General features: G+C 32.5%; 1 protein-coding gene across 6 annotated transcripts in view; it reads left to right on the forward strand.

The window, feature by feature from the left end:
• The window catches only part of LOC118200199 (TBC1 domain family member 2B-like), a 146745-nt gene that overhangs the window by 13539 nt on the left and 109753 nt on the right, over positions 1-23453 (forward strand). For 5 of the 6 annotated variants that reach the window (XM_035372135.2, XM_035372137.2, XM_035372136.2 and 2 more), the window contains 2 exons: positions 11755-11983; positions 15691-15911. In XM_035372135.2, coding sequence (XP_035228026.1) covers positions 11755-11983; positions 15691-15911 — 450 coding nt within the window. Of the gene's footprint in view, positions 1-7632; positions 7691-11754; positions 11984-15690; positions 15912-23453 lie in introns of all 6 variants that reach the window. The other variant, XM_035372139.2, reaches the window with a different exon arrangement.

A 23453-nucleotide genomic window follows, 5' to 3' on the forward strand; every position in this document is an offset into this window, starting at 1 on the left:
ATATTTGTATTAAGTGATATAGCTTATTTCATTGTAATTTTTTTCACTTGAAAATATAAGATAAAATATCATTAATTATACTTTGCTTTTCATAATTTTTTGTATTCTTTTATGTTATTTATTGCTCATTTCACTGTCTTTAAGATATTGAAAAGTTTTGAGTGTTTTTTGGGAAACAAAGTCCTTAACCTCCTTTATACCATTTGAGTTCTTAAGATTTTGCAAAGAGAAGTTGGTTAACTTATTTATTAGGATAGTTAATATTTGTATTAAGGGGTATTGCTTATTTTATTGTAATTTTGTTATATGTAATAACTTTTGTTTTATGAAGTTAGTAAAAATTCTAAGTAGTTTTAAAATTTAACGTTTGATGTTCCCTTCACCCATTTTTCCGGTACATTTAAAAGCCAGATGAAGGCTGGCAGTGAAGCTGCTAGTTATTAATAAATAATAGATTAGTATATCTTTGCTTACAAGGATGAATCATAAGATGACGTACAGTCAAAACACATTTCTTGAGAGCACTGAAAGCACAGCACACTGGTTCCTTGCATTCCAAGCATTTGCATGCTGTTTTTTCTCTTCTTACAAGGTGGGCACAGACTACATGTTTTTATTTCTTCTAATTTTTCTTCTTGATTTGATAAATCGATTTTCTTAATTTCCTTCTGTCCAAGGATTCTTCGAATTGTTATCTTCAGTTCCCTTTGCAAAAAAAGCAAAAGTTATCCCAACTTTCATATGCAGTATAAAAAGTTTATTAGCTAATAAAAGCATAATTTTTTTTTCTTTTTAGTTTTGTAGCATCAGGATATGACTGGAACAGTATTTATGACCATAAATTCCAAGTATCTTCAGGCTCTGCTCTAGAACCTATTTTTACAGGATATTTCAGACCAGGGAACTGAACTACAGTCAAAAGTCGTTAATCCGGACTCGTCGGGACTTCGGCGATTCCGGATTATAGATCATCAGTTTAAATCTGGTAAAATGGCATGCAGAAATTATAAAATTAAAAATATAAAACCGTAATTTACGAAATAAAGAACAATTATGATCTAAAGGGTATCAAAATTTACAAAAAAAAAAAAAAAAAAAAAAGAAGCTTAATATTTATTTGTTTACTTTATTAAACATTTCTTTCAATGTAAGTTGTTTAAGTTGATTCGTTTTTTATGTGATAATACATTCTCTTTAATTCTATAAACAGACATAATTTCTTGTTCAGTTACAAAGTTCAGCTGTTCACGTCCTATAATTGCTGTGTCGAGAATACCGACTAATTTGTCAATCGAAATTTTTTCGTTTTCACTAACCTCTCTGTCACATTCTTCATGTCTTTATCCATTTTTTGCAGCAATTCCACTTTTTGTTTGATGAACATCGAAACATACTTGTAGTAAACATACTTGTAGGTTGTAGCTTTGAGGTCCGGATTATAGATCATTCCGGATTATGGGTGTCCGAATTAACGACTTTTGACTGTATTATGTTATGTTTTGGTGTTCATACTGCCCAACTTAGTTCTTTTTTGCTCCATTTGAAGTGCTTTTTTTCCATAAAAATTATCATTTTGTTCACAGTCATTAGAAAAATTATGATATTCATCTGCAGAAACTTTTGCTTTCGCTGTGAATAACTACATGATTGTTCAGAATCAGACAATTCTACATAAAAAATATTGTTGACAAGATATTCAATTTCTTTTTGAGCGAGATATAAGGGACGTTTTCTTGTATATATATATAATAAACTTCGTAAAATTTGATAAAGCCATATTTATCACTTTTATGAAAAAGAAGCATTCGATTATAACGTCTGTCGTCCACTAAAACTGGTACGCATCTGCTGTGAGCGGTGTCCCAGACATCTTAAAAAGTGAAAAACGTGATAACTGAAACCATAATAAATCTAGAAGTCTGAAACTGGATATGTGATCTTGTGGAACGGGTTTGGGAAGGTAGGAGGAAGGACAGGGACCATTCTCCATTTTTAGAGGTGGAAATGATGGTTAGAAAATCCTCAGCGGTCTCTTAGACCGCTCGCAGCAGTTAAAGGTTAAATTTTAAAATGTTTTGGATGATTTTAATGATCATGACTGCTTACTTTATTAAATCTTCAGTTTAAAGACCAAAATCAACTACAGTCAAAAGTCGTTAATCCGGACTCATCGGGACTTCGGCGATTCCGGATTATCGATTTTTCTGGATTATAGATCATCAGTTTAAATCTCGTAAGATGGCATGCAGAAATTCTAAAATTAAAAATATGAAACCGTAATTTATGAAATAAAGAACAATTATGATCTAAAGGGTATCAAAATTTACAAAAAAAAAATGCTTAATATTTATTTGTTTACTTTATTAAACATTTCTTTCAATGTAAGTTGTTTAAGTTGCTTCGTTTTATGTGATAATACTTTCTCTTTAATTCTATAAACAGACATGATTTCTTGTTCAGTTACAAAGTTCCGCTGTTCAAGTCCCGTTAATTGCTGTGCCGAGAATACCGACTAACTTGTCAATCGAAATTTTTTCGTTTTCACTAACCTCTCTGTCACATTCTTCATGTCTTTATCCATTTTTTGCAGCAATTCCACTTTTTGTTTGATGAACATCGAAACATACTTTTGTTTTGTATGATCCTTTGGGAGCTCCACAATCGGAAATTCTATTTGACATAATCGAAAGTTCAAGTTTACTTTTATAGTATTGCTCTTGCACTCTGCAAAAAATAATAAGCTGGATCCAATTCGAAAATTAAGGAACAACGTAATCATCAACATTAACTGAAATAGATAATTAGATAATTTTAGCTTATACCGTCCGTTATACATAAAACGCGCACGTGAAAACGTATTCTGCGCTTGCTCACACTCATATGCGCAGTCGTAAAAGGTCTTACGCGCATGCGCAGAAAGTTTTTAGCTTTGAGGTCCGGATTATAGATCATTCCGAATTATGGGTGTCCAAATTAACGACTTTTGACTGTAATAAATAATATTTCATTTAAATTTATATTGAGATTCCACTGTCTCACATTAACAGGAACCTTTTAATTTAGTTTTTAACTTTTTCTGAATAGAGTTATGTGAACAAAGAAAAATATGTGACACACATTTTATTTTATCAGGAGAATTTGAGTAGGTTTCAGTGTTCAAGAAAATACCAGCTGGATTTCAATATTCAGTAGATTCCCTTTTAACCAGCAGAAACTGGACTGCACTGATTCTTGCTTGCTTATGTTTTGTGATGCCATTTGTAGAAATGCAGCATTGGAAATCCATTGGTAGTGTATTTGATTTATTGACCAAAATTAAATAAATAATATTGAAAATCATTAGAGTTGTGCATATTCTGAAACTTTGGTGAGTTGCTAAGGTGGTTGCGATAATAATATTCAAGTACCAGATGAACATTTCTTATCTTATGAAAGTGTGTGACTCTGCATTAGCTTTCTTCCATGAAACTTTCTTGCTCTGTGTGTCATTTCTACCTTCATTTCCTTCTATTTCCCTTTTCATCTTTCTTCTAGCCCAGTATGTCTGATTATTTCGTTATCATCTTTAGAGAATGGAATGGGAACAGAACCATGTGTATTTATCCAAGCCTGCACTTCCTCTTCACTAACACTACTCTTCTTTCTGAATATGTAAGTAAATCCAAGATGTCTGACACTGGCAGAACTGCAATTATCAAGGCCCAGGGGGAAAATATCCTTGGGACCCTTCTTATTAGAATGATCACTGTAGAAAATATTAGCAAAAATATATAATTAGCATTTATTTAGTTAAATTTAAATAGTTAAAATGATTTGGAAAGCAAAAATACCTGACTAAAGAAACCATCTTATATACAATAGGCAGACATATATTTAAAAAAGCTTATTTATCTGCCTTTTTGATGACTTAAAAAGTGTTTTTAACTTCTTTCCTGTCAATAAAAATGCTAAAATTGTATTTTTGTGTGCTTCTGAAAAATTTATTTAATAGTTTTATCAAAGTTAATGTTTTTAGCTACTGTATTTTCAACGGAAAGGATTGCCAACCTTTAAGTCTCACTCGGCCTATTTGTTGCTTGAAAATAACTTTGAAAAGCATCTCTTGCAAGAAGCAACTGAAACACACTCTGTCAGAAAAGTCTTTGTGCCAAATTTAAGTGAGGGCTTAATTCTTGGAAATCTATTTCCACAATTAACTTTACCATTTTCATTACAAACTATTTTTCAACTTTGCCTTTTTCTTCCATTCGTACGTATACACTGACAAGCCAAAACATTACGACCATCCCCACATTTTTCAATGAACTTGTCTGGATGATATGGAGGGCACGTGATTAAGTGGGATTCATATTTAATTGCTGAAGGTAAGGAATTGTTCTTGCACTTTTGTGAATGATGGGAAATTGTGCTAAGCAACTGCTGATCTAAGGGCAGACTGTAATGGGCAACCTGGAAATGAAGCAAATAATTTCAGCACTATTTCCTTGTTCATGTTATTTCTGTGTGAAACCATATGTATTTATGAGCAACCTTACTCTGTGCAGAATAGCAGAAATACAGTAAAATTTTTATTGAATATCTTGAATATAATTTTATATATTTTCCTTAATATCTACAGCAGGGGCTTCTTGGGGGAAATTTTGATAGTTTCAGAGGAGAATACAGTTAGTCTTTTTTTTTTTTTTTTTTAGTTTTAGTTTATGAACATAGAAAACTGCTTTTAGTTAAGTTTTTGGTGTTTATAAACATATTCTACACTTTTTGTGTTTAATTTATAAAACACATTAAAAAATCATTTAAATCTAGATAAAATGCGTACACTTATTTATTGAGTTTTAGAAAGGAGGGGTGGATGATCCTAAATGGTGAAAGGGGTATGTGGATCAAAAAGTTTGAGAACACCTGGTTTACTGCAACACTTACTGGTTCGGCATATACTGGAAAATATGGCCAAACCCATCTGTTATGTCATCTCATCACTGAGATTGTTGGCCAATCTGTGCCACAAGGGACAACATTTATACCTGATTTTACACCTGAATATGGGAAAGATCTGTCAAAATTTTGAAGAACATCGTAAGTTAAGAGCATTTAAAAGTCTTTCATCCCTCTTCCAATACCACCAATTTATTGAAAGCACTTTTGTCTCAATTTCAATTCCCCCCCCCATGCTGCAAAGATGCTAGAAAATAAACATCTATTCCTCCTCCAAGATTTGCACTTAGTTCCAAGGCTATGGCAGCTGGTTTCTTTATCCTTCCTTGGAATTGCTACTATATTTATCAGACTAGGTATATACAGTCAAAAGTCTTTAATCCGGACTCGTCGGGACTTCAATGATTCCGGATTATCAGTTTTTCTGGATTATAGATCATCAGTTTAATTCTGGTAAGATGGCATGCAGAAATTATAAAATTAAAAATATGAAACTGTAATTTATGAAATAAAGAGCAATTATGATCTAAAGGGTATCAGAATTTACAAAAACAACAACAACAAAACAAAAAAAAAAAAAAAAAAAAAAACCTTAATATTTATTTGTTTACTTTATTAAACATTTCTTTCAAAGCGGACATGCGGAAAGCATACATTACGCATAGTCGAAATTAGAAAATTGCAACCAGAAAACTATTTGATATGTATTTGTGATATTTATAATGACGAGAAATTTGATTTAAATCATATCAAAGACGGAGTATATCGAGGTGAAATACTACATTTAGTAAGGAATTATAAGCTGAATAAAATAAAAACATCTGCCCAGAAGATAAGGATAGTGCTGACAGATCAACTTCCAGTTCATTGCGCGCCGCATCGTCCACCTCACCTTCCCGCAGAGCAGCTTGAAATTGATAAACAGATTTCGGAATGGTTAGAGAATCAAATATGCCTTTATCCATTTTTTGCAGGAATTCCACTTTTTGTTTGATGGACATCGAAACATGCTTTCGCTTTGTAGATCCTTTGGTAGCTCCAGAATCGGAATTTTGTTTTTACATAATCGAAAGTTCAAGCTTACTTTTATAAAATTGCTCTAACAGTCTGCAAAAAAGAATAAACTGGATCCAATTAGAAGATTAAAGAACAACGCAATCTGCAACATTAACTGAAATAGATAATTAGATAATTTTAGCTTAGCTTATACTGTCTGTTATACATTAAATGCGCATGCATAGATGCATATGCACATGCTTAAAGGTATTATGAGCATGCATCAAGGCATTGTGCAGAAAGTTTGTAGCTTTGAGGTCCGGATTATGGACGTCCGTATTAAAGACTTTTGACTGTATATACATTAACATTTGAAAAGCAAGCACTTTGAAAATGTTATACTCATACCTTTTCCCTGAACATTTATTTTGGATGAAAAGTAAATACAGTTTTGTCAAATGTAAATGTCAATTTTATATTATGATTGATAATAAAAATTCTAATGCTATCCTAAGCATGTTATTACTGACTTCAGACCTTTAGTGCATACAATTGTTTGCATTTTTTCTTTTTATATTGTTCTGTTGGCACACTTTGGTTAATAGGGAATGAATCATAATTGTGTGGGATAGTACCAAATATATATCCACACTGTTACTAAAACCTTTTTAAAAGTGTTCAGAAAGCAAAGCAGTTGGTTGCCAAAATAGTTGTGCGGCAACCCAGGTATGCATGTAGCACATGGCTGATGTTGTACGATGTCAAATTTGTGCAATTCTTGATATTTGTTGAAGTTCAAAACAGAGCGGTACATGGAGAGAACAATGTGTTAAAAAGAAAGATTTTTCAGAAAAGGTACATGTTCTTTTACTGATACTTCTTGCTTTTTCAGTTCCGTACAGTGATTGCTCTTGTATTTAATTCTTAGCGTGCTGCCATTTTAAAAGTGACTTTTGTCTTCCATGGATTAGCTTGGCAAAAAAAGGAGTCAGCATTAAGTTTGCGAATGCTCTCAAAAGTCTCCAATGAGTACACGATTTTTCAGTGGCGATGTGAATAATCAGAAAGTACTGATTTCGCAGTGCAATGGCAAAATAAATTTGAGTGTGGTATCAACTAAATTTTAACATAATTGAAATCCTGTAGTGTTAATTGGTTGAGAAGATGCAAATGTTTTCCAAATCTTACTATGAGTTTTATGCCTCTTGTGCAGATTGAAGTTAACCCTCCAAGCAAACAGGTGTTTGGCCTCAAAATCTTAAACTCCCAACAAGGCAATGAGCAAGTTCTATTATCTTGATTATAAATACAAAATGACCTAGTCCCACTTTGTAACTTGGCTCATTTTCTTCTAATATGTATACTACCTTAATTATCTGATGCATCTCACGATGCACTTTTGTGTACTTAAAATTATCATGACAAATATGTTTAAACTTAAAAATATGGCTTTTCTGATGTGTTAAAATCTGTACTGTAATTTCATTTGTGAATTTTGCTATTTATTTTGAGGGACTTTGGTATTGTCCTATCGGTCTTGAAAGCTGGCTACTATGAAAACATAAAAGTTGGCGGATTCCTTCCAAAGTTGTGTTAATTGTTCCTGTGGAATTGTGAAGGAACCTCTTATTTTAATAAACAATCAATATTTGACTCACTTCAATTTTTTGCTTCAATAAAAAGACTTTTGTTGATTTCTAGGCTCTTTGAATTGACAGGAGGTTCTACTTAGAATGATATCAGTACAAACTTTCTGCAAGTAATTATTCCCATTTATTATTATTGTTTTCTTGGCCATATTTAACTGACTGTATTCTGTTACATTAACTTACACAATTTTTAATGATGACATTCTATAACTTTCAAAGGTTCTCTTAACAACTCAGGACAAAAGAAAGAGAAAGTAATCCACTTATTGTTCTGCAGAAGGCAGGTGTTAAATTTTAAACATTTCTTTCAAAAATGCAAGGAAAAAAGAAAGCAATAATAGTTCACTTATATTATTGTTTATTAAAAAATAAAATAAAATAAAATAAAATAAAAGTGGCTTAGCGAAAAAGAATCAAGGATTACATCAAATGAAAACACAATATTAGGAGTGTGCTGTTATGCCATGCGTGTCCATAACTGGAGCTAAACTGCACCTCTTGGCAACAGTTTCAGAGTAAATGGAATAATACACAAGTACCTATTTTAATTATATAGTTATTGTTTTCATGAAGCTGTACATTTTTAGGTTTGCCATTCTTTAAATCGCTAATTAAATTTCATGCCAACATTTATATTTGACACCAAATAGCACCCTGCTAATTAAAAATTACTGTACTGTTTTATCATAGTAATAATAATTTTAAACAGTGTCTAGATGTTATAAATAATTGAGTGATGGCAAAGGGATGATTAATAGTTAAACTTCTGTCATGTAAAGACTGTAATGATTAGGAAGATTACTGAAAACATTGAAAAGAAATAATTACAGCTGTGACTTTAAATCTTATCTGACAGTAATTATATCAGTGATGATAATGAAGATATTTTCTATTTAGGTAAAGCAAAATGGAGAAAAACAGAAATTGCAGCACCTTGAAATATGATAAAAAAGAATACTGTTAAAGAATTACCATGACCTAAATCAAATGCTAGGGGCATTGCGAAAAAACTGCAAGGTTTTTTCCATAATGCCTACAGCAAGGCTATATGGCAGCAAATAGTGTTTGCTTTGGCATTGGCAAAAACTGGTTATTAAAGTTAAAATTGATGGAAACTAACAAAAGCATTTAAAATATTTTGTTAATTAGTAATAGAGAGTAAAACAGTGCTTTAAATGCTTTAAATTGGTACTATTTTAGATTTAGTTTAAATCAAGCAGTAACTTAATATCATTAGCGTGCACAAGATTTAAATTATTCATTGAGCAGGCAGGGCAGTAATATAAAATCATATTTTATACCCTACATCATAGCTTCTCAAGCAAAATCAGCTTTTTTTCCCATAGATATATATTTTTAATGAAGTCTTATGAAATGTTTCAGCTTGTACATGTCAGTCTAGTTTAAAGGAAAGACTGCAAATAAGGATTTCATTTGTTTGTGTAATAATACTGCTGCAAATACAGCTGGTCTTGGAATAATATCCTCTTTAAATTTATTAACAATCAGTTGAGAAATTCTTAGGGCTTTGAAACAGCAACTAAATTGGTCTCGTGCAATAGACTGCTTTATGAAAAAGATCAAGCTGGATTCAAATGCTCCCTTTGATTACTGTTATGTGATCTTTGAAAAACATTACAAACATTTTATCTAGACTTGCTAAAAATATATATTATAACTTGCTTTAAAATAATGTTTACAATACTCATAAAACATAAGTTTTCACCGTTTAGTGCCACTTTTATGGCATAAGCTAATTTTTGCTGTGCTTTGCCGTTTATAGTGAAAGAGATTCACCCTTTATAGTGAATCAGCCCAAAATGCGAAAACGAAATTAATAGTCCTTCTGGGAAAATTGCCCCTTTGGACTAATAAGTAATGTTGAAAAATCTCTGATTTAACGATATCTTCAATTTCAAAATATTGCCTCTTTTTATGGACCTATAGGTAAGGGGGGAGAAAGATTACTCAAATCGTAGAAGTATGGTATTATTGAAAGTAAGCCAATGAAGTTTACTTACAAACAAAGAAACTAAATAAAAATATCTTAAACAAAAAGTATAATTGGTATGAAAATACTGTCTGTAGTTTAGGATAGTAGATGTACTGCTTTGCTGCACATGTAAATTTCAAACTCTTTTTGTCAGCTTTGGTGAGAACCGAGTTATAAGCTTTTGCTTTTGGTATCAACAGATTTCTAGACTTAAAGCCTTTAAATTGTGGTCTTTGGATTTATCTGAAGTTATGCATATGCGATTTAATGTTGCTGGCAGTATTAGTATTGTCACTGCCTGAAGTAGCTATTAAATGATGCAAATCAGTGATCCATAGAGAAATGCTGTCTTGTGCTATCTGTGAAATCATAGCTTGTCTTCAGGTAACACTGGCTACCATTTTGATGATGAAATTTTCATTTGATTTGTATTCATTGCAGAAACCCTTTTGTTATGATTATTATATCATATACGAGGGCCATCCAGGAAGTAGATTACGTTTCCGTCTGTGTCCGCTAGGGGCGGGGCTAGCGCGGCCATCTTGGGGTCAGAGCGTTGTGCAGCTCAGTCTGCATCTAGCCGTGCTAGTGAGAGGTTCGTGCTGTGCTCCGTTCAGATACTGTGACGGTTTGAAATGTCTGCGTTAATTGAAAATCCCGCGAGGTGCGCTCAGTAATAAGGTTTCTGACTGCAAAAAACTGTAAACCGATAGAAATCTATCGGCAGCTTCGTGAAGTGTATGGGGACAACATTATCACTGAAGCTGGAGTGCGTCAGTGGGTCATAAGATTTCAAAATGGCCGAACCAATGTTCACGACGAAGATCGAAGTGGGAGACCCAGCATAGTGACCGCCGAACTTCTCGAAAAAGTCGATGCTAAAGTCCGTGAAAATCGAAATTTCAAAATAACGGAACTTTCTTTGAGTTTTCCACAAATTTCGCGAAGTTTGTTGCACGAAATCATCAGCGAAAAGCTTGGTTACCACAAGTTTTGTGCAAGATGGATTCCAAAAATCTTGACAGAGGACCACAAAAATCAGCGAATGGCTGCAGCGTTGAACTTTTTGGACGCTTACCATAAGGATGGTGACTCTTTACTCGATCGCATCGTTACTGGTGACGAAACATGGGTGAAACATGTGAACTGTGAAACGAAATTGCAATCAATGCAGTGGGGGCACACAAGTTCTCCCCAAAAACCCAAGAAATGCATGCAAACAATGTCGGCAAGGAAGATGATGGCGACTGTTTTTTGGGACAGAAAAGGTGTAATTTTGGTGGACTTCCTGGAAAGAGGCACTACAATAAACTCTCAAAGGTATTGCCAAACTCTCCAAAAACTCAGAAGAGCAATTCAAAACAAGCGCAGAGGAATGTTGAGCTCTAAGATCTTGTTGATTCACGACAACGCCCGGCCCCACACGGCAAATGTCACTCGTAAAGTTCTTCAATCTTTTAAGTGGGAGTTGTTTCCTCATCCGCCGTACAGTCCCGACCTGGCACCGAGCGACTTCCACCTATTCCCAGCAATGAAGAAGTGGCTGGCTATGCAGCGTTTTGATGACGACGCACAGCTGCAAGAAGAGGTAACGAAGTGGTTGAAGGCGCAGGCGGCCGAATTTTTTGACGAAGGAATTTCCAAGCTCGTACATCGCTACGATAAATGCCTTAATTTGTATGGTGACTATGTAGAAAAGTAGTATTTGAGTGTGGCTTTCATCTGTATATAATAAAATTTGTTTCCTATACTTTGTTTATTTTTTTATTCCAAAACGTAATCTACTTTCTGGATAGCCCTCGTACAATTATCTTGTAATTAGATTATAGTTTATTGGATATTGTATCAGTTTTTAATGCTAATCCTGTGATACTTTTATGACCTCATGGCTTCTGAATAACTTTGAACTCTTTAATTTTTATGTGATATTTTCTTTAATGGAGTTATTTTATTGAATCTGAAGTTCTGTTACTCAATTTCACTTCGCTTCAGATTCCTTCTCCTTTGAGATTTTGCCCCACTAAAAGAATCAATAAATAGTATGTTAGAATTAGGCGAAGACCCAATTTTCCTCTTTCTTTTATTAGATATTTAGCAAATTTCATTTCTCTGAATATCAATGATTTAACAAATTAAATTAAACATGAAACTTGTTTTTTTTTTTTTTGTTTATTCATTTAGCGACCACAAAGTGGCTTATTAGCAGAAGATTTCCTCAGCATGAAAAGTGTAGAAGAAGAAAAAAATGCATCTTTGATGTTACCTGTTGATTGTCCTAATGATATAGGAGATGATGCTATTACTGTCGGTAGCAATAATCCATTTGTAAGTGCACAGCAAAAGTTAAGTGATTTTTGCAACCAGATGAAACTGCCTAGCAGTGTGAAAGGCGAGAAGTCACCTTCAGAATGTAAGTTATATATGAACTTGACCAAATGTTAGTTTAAGTTAATTTGTAATCATAACTGTCTTTGGTACTTATATCGACCATGAAAGTTTATTACCATCAAACCATAAAATTTGGCAGAGATCCTGTCAAAGTTTCACCAGTCATTCCTGAAGAATAGTGGACAGCACTATCCCTAAATATTTATCAAATATTTATCAGTCTCTCTGCACAAGTCCCCAAATAACCATTGCTGTAGAAGTATTTGACTTTATTAAAAGGCTTTTGTCAATTTGTACTGTTTTGGTGAGCCTTCCGATTTTACTAGATGCTGTGTTTCATATTCCATGGCTATAGACTTCCTGAAGATTTTGGTTGTCTCAGTATATTACTGTTTTTCTGGCTGTATACAGCCATTCTTTTCCCACTCAACAGATGTTAATTTTTAAGGTATTTCTCCCGCCTTCTTAGCGAGCCTTCATGGTGTAGTGGTCTGCATGCTCAGCGCGTATTTGAGAGGTCCACGGTTCGATTCCTGCCAAAGCCGTTGCATATTTTTCAATTTCTCTTGCTTCCAAAAAATCCTAATGTCTCTACAAATTATCCCAGGCATCTATACATAAATCTGAGTGCAGTCACAAATGTGATTCTGCAGACCTACATAATTTTTTTTCCAAAATACAAGAAAGAATACTTCAGTAACAGTTAATCAGTTAATTTATACCTTTGTTGATAAAAACAAAAGGTGGTGTATTGAGAATCACTTGGGGTCAACAAAAACATGGATGTTATAAATGTGTTGCTGTGTAATGCTTATTGATAATTGTTGCTAAATTGCACTGTTTGGCTACAGTTTTACTGTTGACGGGATAATATACAAGTACCCTGGCTTTCTGCAGGTATAAAATAGTTTTTGCTCTACTAATGGCAGAAATTGGGTACAACTGGTTAAATCTGTGAAAAATACCAACAGTTTTTGAAAACTGATAAACATATTGTTTCATCATTTAATAATAGTTACTAATTTTTTAAATTACTTTTAATTCATAAAACTGTTTATTCCAATTCATATACATTAATTATAATAACAAAAGTAATTAATTATGGCTGAAAATCGGCATCCATTGTAATTCTAATAATGGAAAATAGTGAATATGTTCAATTTTTTTATTTAGTATGTCATGATATTTGATAATATATTTGATAATGAAAAAATAATAAAAAAATGAATTGCATCTTTATGCAGATGACTTTTGTACACTTTGCTTACTAAACAAAACAAAAAAAAAAAAAAAAAAAAAAAAAAAAAAAAAAAAAGGAAGCATGAAAAATGAAGGAAAAAAAAAGATAAAAAAGAAAACATTGTATTGTTTCAGAAGTGATGCCAAATTTATGCAATTCTCTTATTTATATATTTATTGAGTGGAAACAGATAATTGTATGCATAAGGAGAACAACTTGTGCCATGCCGAGTTTATGCACAAGCTGAATTTGTGCTATTCTCTGATGTTTTTGTAAGTGAAAACAAATCATAGGGTACATGTAAAAACAGCACCCCTTCCTAAAAGTCCTAAGGGTTTCTTGAAAAAGGCAAGGGTTCTATGCAAATATTTCTTGTTTATTTTATTTCATGGATTTAAAGCTGTTTATGGAATTCTTAGAGTAATACCACTTTAAAATGGCTGTTGGCTTTCACATATTACCTTAGCAAAAAATCAGTTTCTGACATTTTTTTGGGGGGGGGGAGGGAAGAGAAGAGTATTTAGAAAGAATCTCGTTTTTACTTCCTTATACAAAGTAAAGGAAATATGGTAATCACGAAAAAATTCGGATATCATATTTCAATGGAAATATCCATTTTGATTGTTTTTTGCATGGCATCTGCATATATGGACAGAATAAATGACTCTTTTTGCCAAACTGAATTGTAAAATGAATTCAAAAATGATTTTTTTCATGATGTCTGCATGTACATATGTATCTTGCCTAACTAAAAATTGATGAACATTGAAATTTTGTGTATGGGACTGCTATAACATCTAGTTGTGCACTTCCATTTTTCATTGCAATAAGCAGTGTCTTAAGTACCCACCCCCTTACCTGACTTAAAAGTCCTTAACTGGCCTTTATTTTTGCAATTGTTGGTCATAGTCATATACTTCCATTTACAGAAATATTTAAAATTTTTCATGTTTTAGTATAGGAAAAAAAATTATGATAAGTTTGACTCCTGTATGAATTAAATTGACTGGGATATTTAATTTCAAAATTTGTAACTCTTGATTTAATTTTCAAGTTCAGTTCATTTTTCATGTGAGTCAAAATCTCACATGAAAAACATATTTGAGTCAAATAATGATGTGTCAAAACATTTTGTGCAGTTCATGGTGTAAGGTTGCTGTCATCAGTACGGTCATGCTCATTTTTCTTGCTGTCCTGTTCATGAAAATTTGCCATAAATTCCTTTTTTATTATTAATTGTTACTAAATGTTCGTAAAAGTGTTCATAAAAAAGTATATCTTGTTAAGACATTTTGTACATGTATATTGATTTGTATTGCACATGTATTCTTTACAACAAAGGAAGGATTAAAAGCATACAAATATATTAATAGTTAATTTTAAGTGTATTTGTCCTGGAAAGACTATGCATTTTGGATGTCTAGGATTTGGATAACTAGAGTGTTACTGTATTATGGAATATACTAATAATATGCAACATGCTAGAGTATTTTACAAAAATCTGAGAGAGTTGTTATTTTCCATTGATAATAAAATCTTCGTAAATAGCAATCTATGGTGTCAGTCTATGATGCATATGATATTTCACTTATCTTTGCTCTCATCAGCAAAACAATGTTAATTGTTTAAGAAGTAATTTAATATGGATGACTTAACATTTTGCATTTAGTGTTATTTATGCCATGAGTGTCATTCATAATGTAGTTTTTTTGATACCATGCAAGTCTGATGCTTAATTATTAACTTTGTGCCATATGTATACTATAGTCTGTATCAAAAATGAAATTTTCTAGAAACATGTAGATTGCAAGTGTCCGTCTCTATATGTCTTTTTTAATACTGTTCAGACAGTAATGTACTTTTTAAATGTTTCATAATTTTTCTGTTTATGTCATTTCACATTTCAAAATAAGATGCAGAAGTAAATGCTTAAACTTTCAAAATTAAAATATTTTTTGAATTAATTTTCAGTGATGTTTAGTAGTAGATGATGATTTGTCAAAAATAAATATTTTTATTTAAGTGTTTTACTTAAAATGAAATATTTGAAATATGTTTTAAATTTTTTCAACACCTTGAGGAAAACCTCTCTTTGAGAAATTGATAAACGTGAAAGGTAACAGCCATTTTCAAATGGCGCCACACTAAGAATTCTACTAGAGCAATCAATCAATAAAATTTTAAGAAATAAGCATTGGCTATAAAACACTTACCATTTTTTGAAAAATTCCTTTTTTGTGGTGTTGTTCTTCTCTTCTACACAGCGATCTGTTGTTGCATATAGAAAATAAGAGAATTGCATAAACAATGTTGAACTCATTTTTGTGATGTTAGAATGTAATCTGAAGTTTTCAAATTTCAAATTTTTTTCTGTATTATTTCATTTTTTATATATTTTTAATAGTAAGCACTTTTTGGAGGTGTTTTGCTGTAAAATTTATCTCATTATTTATCTACTTTTTATTTTATTTATTTATTTATTTCGACAGCTAGTCATAGCAGCCCTTGTAAAGAAGTTTCAACCCCAGAAAGTTCTGTCTCGTCATCTTTTGCTTTGAAGTCAACCGGTGAAGGGGAATCTTTCTCCGTGCAAAAAAATTTTAAATCATCGAGCTTATCGACTTTCAGAAGTAAAATTTCAAGCTCTTTCCGTAAAGTCCGCCTTAGTGAAGATGGAAGTATAGATGAAAACTGTGTGTCATGTCATAATGTAAGCTGTCTTTAAATATTTTATTTGTATTATAGACTAATATAGACGATTATTTGTATTATAGACTAAGTTGCTAGCTATAAAACATGCTGTGGAAAATATACAGTAAGCTCTAGGACCAATTTAGTTTCTCTTCCCCACACACACTTTCAGCATCATGTAAACTAAGGAGAAAATGTAATTGGATTTGTCGTTTCATTTATTTATAGGCAAGTGGTGGAATTGTAATATATTACATTTCCATTTTTAATTTTTATTTTGCCTCCTTGCCATCAATTCTTTAATGCATTTGCTGCCAAGCGACATTTTCAAAAACGGTTCCACTACGGCAAAAAATTTTAGTTAATTAATTGTAAAATAAAAATACAAAGCATTTATTTATGGGAAAACTATTGAATTTAGATAATTTTTAATTGCTTTATTAATTATATGAGTTATATCGTAGCCTTTTTTTGCGATAAAATGTTTTATGACAGTGCTAACTACAAATATGCTCGTAACGAGTATATTTGTAGTTGGTGGTTTCTTATAACAAAGACTGATTATTTTTATGACAGTTATTATAACAAAAATTATTATAAATTATTTGATTATTTGTACAGTTTCTATGTTATTTACTTTATAATTACTTATACTATATTAATTATAATAAATCTCTTGAATTGCACCAAATTGTATTTCTTACTGATCCCCAAAGCCAGATACTTCCACAGAAAATGAAAATACTATGAGTTTGATCGTTATGTGGTGTAGGTGAAACAAAAATATTCTAGGAATTAACTCTTAGCTGGCACCTAAACACAAACTTCGACGTACGAGATAACTCATGGTCGGCAGCAAACATGTTAAATGACCTCATGGTAATTGATAATTTGTTATTGAAAATGAATGATTAGCATTCAGATTAGTTTTTTTAAAATGCTGATGTTAATGTCAGTTTATAAATCAGTCACAAGTATAAAAAATTCATTTTGTTATTGTTAAACATAGAAAATGCCGTGGTTCGCAAAACAAATATTTATTACTGAGATACGCAGAGCATTTATTACTGAGATACACAGAGATACACGCAGAGTTACATGCAAAGAAGTACAAGCAAGCAGAGTAATACAAGCAGAGATAAGTAGCGCAAAAACGTTTGCAGAGGTCATATATATAACTTTATAAAAGATCATGGTTTAACAAATCATAAACAAGACACAATAAATAACCAATCAAAAGTAACATACAGAATGGGATTAAGTTTTGGAATAACTCGGACCTGGCTGAAAGCTAATGAATGTATCGGATGTAACAGAAAGCTATACTTCCTTTTAACCAGTAAGAATGCAATTAGAAATATCTCAGCACTCCCCCTTAATCGCGCATTATACAAAACATAAAATAATTACAAAATTTTTAAACAGCTCAATGATAACAGTTCATAGAATTTTGTTTTGGACAGAGCCTTATTTAACATATCTGCAATTTGTAAATGTGATTGTACATATTCAATTCTAATATTATTTTCCTTAACAGTCTTACGAGTGAACTTTAATTTTATATGTATATGTTTCAACCTACCTGAAAAGTTTTCATTAATGATATTTTTGATACATGACTGGTTATCTTCAAAAATATAAACATTTTTAACACTGGAAATTTCATTTACTACATTTTTTATCCATAAAACATCTTGAATACCTTTGCATAAAGCAATTATTTCAGCTTCTGTTGATGAACGTGCAATACACTTTTGCTTGTTACAGCACTAGGACAGTTTAAAAACATTATAAAGTGACCAGTAATTGATTTCCTATCTTGAGTATCTCCCTTCCAATCTGCATCTACATGCAAACATAAGTTTGCCCTTTCCAAATCACCCTTTTTATATATCAATTTTAAATTTAAGGTGTTTTTCAAGTACCTAAGAATTCTTTTTAGAGCACACCAGGCAACATCAGTAGGATGTTCCTGCAGTTGGCTTAAGCAGTTTACTGCAAATAAAATATCTGGCCTTGTAATATATGCCAAGTAAAGTAAAGATCCAATTAATTCTTTGTATTGGCCATGAAATGCATTTCCTTTCTGAAAATCAGCTGCTGTAGATTTTTGTTCAATGGGAGTTTGGGCTGTTTTACAATCAGACATTTTAAATTTATCAAGTAATTTTTCAATATATGGTTTTTGATCTAAATATAAACACTCAGACTCAAATTTCAGTCTAATACCTAAAAATTCTGAAACCCTTTCAGATTTTGACATTTGAAATTCATTTGATAGCAATGATATTATTATATTTGTTTCTTTTACATCCGAACCTGCAATTAGTAAGTCATCTACATAAAGAGCCATAATTACTTTCTTACAATTTAGATTTCTGATAAAAATACATGGTTCAGAGTCCAATTGCTTAAAATCTAATTTAATAACAAAATGAAGAAATTTCTGATACCATTGTCGAGGAGACTGTTTAAGATTATATAAACTCTTTTTAAGTTTACATTTCTTACCACTCATATCATCATATCCTTTTGGCTGGTCCATGTAGATGATTTCATGTAACTTACCATTCAAGAAAGCTGTCTTGACATCTAAAGTAAAAGTTTGCAAATCTTCATTATTGATAATTACCAGGATTAAACGTAAAGGGCACATACTAATTACTGGAGAAAACGTTTCTGTATAGTCTATGCCTTCCTTTTGCATAAAGCCATGAGCAACAAGCCTGGATTTGTAAGTTCCATCTCGTTTTTTATGTAGAACCTATTTGCAGGAAATAGCTCTTTTATCAAGGGGTAAACTTTGTAGGTTCCAGACATTGTTATCTTCCATAGATTTCATTTCCTAGTCCATAGCTTTTTTCCATAGTCCTTGTTCTACTTGTGGTAGATTTACAATATCTTCAAATGTCACAGTGTCTTGCTGTGCAAACATTACTTGGTAAATCTCAGGATTAGGATACGTAACTGGCTGTTTCTTTTCTCTTGGAAGATTTTCTTTGTTCCTCTTTCTTATTTGCAGCATTTAATTTGCCGTTATCAGTGTCTGAAATTGATTTGTCTTCATTTTTAATGTCATCATTGTCATTTTCACTCAAATCAGAACTATTGGAAATATATTTTTGATTTTCTACTTTCTTCTTTTCTTCATTAAATTTAACATTTCTGAAAACAATGATGCATCTTGTTTCTGGAATCATTAAATGATATCCCATTGTGGAATAACCTACAAATATCATTCTGACAGATTTTTCATCTAGTTTCTTTCTTTGCAATGGTGGCACAAGAGTATAAGCATCACAGCCAAACACATGCATGTTTGTTAAATCAGGATTTTTACTGTACTTCAGAGAATAAAGAACACGATTGTCAATTGAACTATTTGGGAGTGGATTATTTATATAAGCAGCCGTACGTACTGCTTCACCCCAAAGGAATTTTGGTAAATTTGCCTCAAGTATCATTGCTCTAGCTTTCTCCAGTACAGTTCTATTTGCTCGTTTAGAAACACCATTTAGAAAAGGTGTGTATGGAGGTGCAGGATCTATTTTTACACCTGCTCTTTTAGCAACATCATGCAATTCTCCACTGATATATTCTTTGGCATTGTCACAGCACAGTTTTGTAACAGTTAGATTCAATTTAAAGAATAGTTTAAGTTTATCAGCAATGTCACTTTTTCTTTTGAGCAGTCTGATTTCCATAAATCGCGAGTAGTCATCAATCATAGTCATGAAATACTTTTCCCCATTGAGTGTTTGAGGTTCTATTGGACCACATATATCAGTGTGTATAGTTAAAAGCTGTTTGGATTCTTTTATGCGAGGACCCTTTCCTATAGGCAAACCACTTTGTTTGGCACGAACAAATACTTCACAAAAGGATTTTTTTGCTGGAAGATTCATTAGTTTTAATTTTTGATCACAGCAGTGTCCTAATCTTCTGTGCCATAAATCATCATTCTTTACTGCTAAAGCTGTAAATAGATTTGGTGAAAAATCACTAAAATGTAGTCCGCATTTGTCCAAATATCCAAAACGAAAACGCTTGCTTTTGTTTTCAATGTAAACTATTTCATTTTTAAAAATTATGCTCAAACCTGCTGCTTCAATATTTTTGACAGAAATTAATTGTCCGTTTAATTTTGGAACGTAAAGAACATCTTTTAACATTATTTCAACACCATTCTTAGTTTTACCACAAATATCACAAATTCCTTCCATTTCTAAAACCGCCGACTTAGACGCGCACTTAACAGTTCCAGTCTTAGGCTTAATTGAGGTAAACCATTCCTTGTGAGAAAATATATGAAAAGTTGCACCAGAATCAATAATAAATTGATCATGCAGAAGATTTCCAGCCATAAAAGATATTGCAGGGGATGCAGGATGCATACTTATTACTATTTGAATTTGCCTGCTTTTTAGAATTATCAAAACATTCACTTTTGAAGTGATCAGTTTTCCCATGGTTATGACAGATACAGTTCTTTTTCCTACAAAATTTAACAAAATGGCCTTTTCTTTTACAATAAGTACAAAACAATTCTTTACGAGAACTAATAAAAACAGAGTTGTTTGTATTTGGTTTAGAATACTTATTTTCACTTTTATAATCAAACATAAGAGATTCACAATCAATAAGTCTGCTTGTAACAAAATCCAAACTCAAATTATCACTTGGTTGTTTTTAGAGAGATGCCTTAACATTTTCATATTCCTTTGGCAAAGACATTAAAATGTAAATAATAATATCAAAGTCACTTACTTCAGATCCTGAGACGCGTAGATTACCAACCAAGCATAATATGCTGTCGATATGCTGTCTCATTGATACATCCTTGGATTTCCTTATGGTAGCTAGACGTTTACGCGTTAAAATTTGACTCACTGCTCCTTTAGCACTATATATAGCTTGTAACTTCTTCCATACTTTACATGCCGTGTCTTCACGTTGAAGAGAAGCAATAACATTATCACTTAGAAGTGCAAGTATTAAGGCATAAGCCTTTTTCAATTTCAAAACATCTGCAACTCTGTCCGCAATTGCTTCTGTTTCCAAAAATGTATCCAATTCAATTGCTGTAAATACCGCTTGAACTCTTCGACACCAAACAGTAAAGTTACTAACACCATCAAATGGTGCAACACCAAAAGCTTCCCTTTCACTTCCGGTTGGAAAAGCCATCATTCACGAAACACCAAAACAAAATCACGCAAACGATAAATTATTACACAGAAGGTTCAATTAGGGAAAATATCAGCAAATTCTAACTTTCTGAAGAACCACACTCTGCTGTTAAACATAGAAAATGCCGTGGTTCGCAAAACAAATATTTATTACTGAGATACGCAGAGTTACATGCAAAGAAATACAAGCAAGAAGAGTAATATAAGCAGAGATAAGTAGCGCTAAAACGCTTACAGAGGTCATATATATATATTACTTTATAACAGATCATGGTTTAGCAAATAATAAACAAGACACAATAAATAACCAATCAAAAATAACATAAAGAATGGGATTAAGTTTCGGAATAATTCAGACCTGACTGAAAGCTAATGAATGTATCGGATGTAACAGAAAGCTATACTTTTAACCAGTAAGAATGCGATTAGAAATATCTCAACAGTTATGAAGAAATTTATCAATGGATTATTATTGAGATTAAATAGGGAGGAGAAACAATTTCCAAAATGAAAAGTTAATGAATGTTTTTGCATACTGTAATTTTTGTATTTCAATGTTTCTAAACTATAGTAATTAGGGATTTTCATGAAACATTTTCCAACTTGATCTATGGGACATTTTTGTATTTTAAAATTCAATACCAGTCATCAATAGAAAATCAATAGAACGTCTGATCACGAACGCTTTTCTCCATGAGCAAATAATTAGAACAAAAGACACCTCAGATAACAAAGAGTCTCTTGGATTACAAACACTCAAGTTGGCAATATATATGATTTTCAAAAGTATTTTGAGGTAAGTGCCACGTAATTAACATTCAGCGCTGTCTGTAAAATTTTTTTATCATTTTCTGTTGCTTAGTTTTCATTAAAAAGACCTAGCATCAAGTAACTCACAAGAACATGAATTTGGCTTAAGGAAATTTTGACCATGTTGGATTGCAGCACTGAACACTCACTACTTTTTTGTTATTTTTTTAATATTGCATCTCTAGGTAAAATCATGAGCTAAGAAATTAACAATGAAGACATGAAGTCATTAGCAACCATAAAAACAAGCTCAACAAGAAAAAACTACAACAACTTCAGTAGTTTCAACTACAAACGACTAGTGGAAGAAATGTCTTGAATATGTGCTTTTAAATAAGGGTTAAAATGTAATATTGACACTTACTTTAGTCAATGCCATGAACTAGGGTCATCCAATACTTTTCTTTCATTACAATGTGAGAGATTTGGTATAACAAGCAGTAAATCCAGATTATTTTCCCGTTACAATGTATGGAATTGTGCTGTTCACAAGGATTGTAAAGTAATTCAAAGGTAGAGAAATATAAAAGGTCTTCAACTTCTTTCCCAGCATTGTTAATGTCTGGATATCCCAGTGTAGGTGAATGGGTGCTGAAGTAGCTGATAGAAACAGTCTTTATTGAAGTATTGAGATAGGTGAAATTGGGTTTTTTATTAAAAGGATTATATACCGGGTGATTTGCTACCAGACCGACAAACTTGCAGGCCATGTAGGGGTTACAGAGACAACTCAGAATCACATAGGAAATGCTGTAGTTACGAGCTATGGTGCAAAGAAGTAGAGAAAAGAAACAGCAACACATTAATGGAACAGAAAACATTTTATTGAAAGTTTGTACTGCAAAAGGTTCAAAATAATGGCCAAAAATTGTCAGGCAGGCCAACAGCAGCGCTACATGGAATTCCTTATGTTCTAGAAGATTCCTCCCGGCAGCCTTGTGGTAGAAGATGCTGAATTTAAGGTTGTGTGAACAGCGATCTTTCTGGAAGTCATCATTTGCAGGCTCTTTCCCGAGGTAGTAGGCTGAACACATATTCAAACGATGAACTGGTTGACATGCTGATTATGGATGGAACTGTGAAAATGTACCAAGAACGTTACTTGAACAAGCGTGCTTCACATTACATGACCTTTGCAAGTATAAACAGGTTACATGAGGCTGGTTGTTTAACAAGAGCTACAATGAATCAACAGTGAACGATGTGGACACCTGACAATGAGGAGGCTGTCTTACATCTGGCAGAAGACAATCCAAGTACAAGTACTCGAGCAGTAGTCCAACAAGTGGGTTTATCTCAGTTCATTGTCTGGAGGCTATTCGCAGCAAACCAAATGGGCGCTTACCATCTTCATCACATCCAATTATTAGAGCCTGATGATTATCCACCCCGGAGGACGTTTGCTACGTGGTCCCTGCAATACAGTGCTACAGACAGCGCATTTACTGTATCTGTATTGTTCACGGATGAAGCATACTTCACACCTCACTGAACTGTACCTTCTGCCCAATGCTTTGGATGGTAGGGCAGACCTGATCATCTTACATTAAGTCCTGCCTGAA

Source organism: Stegodyphus dumicola, chromosome 4 (genome assembly GCF_044657685.1).
Source record: "Stegodyphus dumicola isolate Sdum_Otavi_A_Nest chromosome 4, ASM4465768v1".
In the NCBI taxonomy this organism is placed as follows: domain Eukaryota; kingdom Metazoa; phylum Arthropoda; class Arachnida; order Araneae; family Eresidae; genus Stegodyphus; species Stegodyphus dumicola.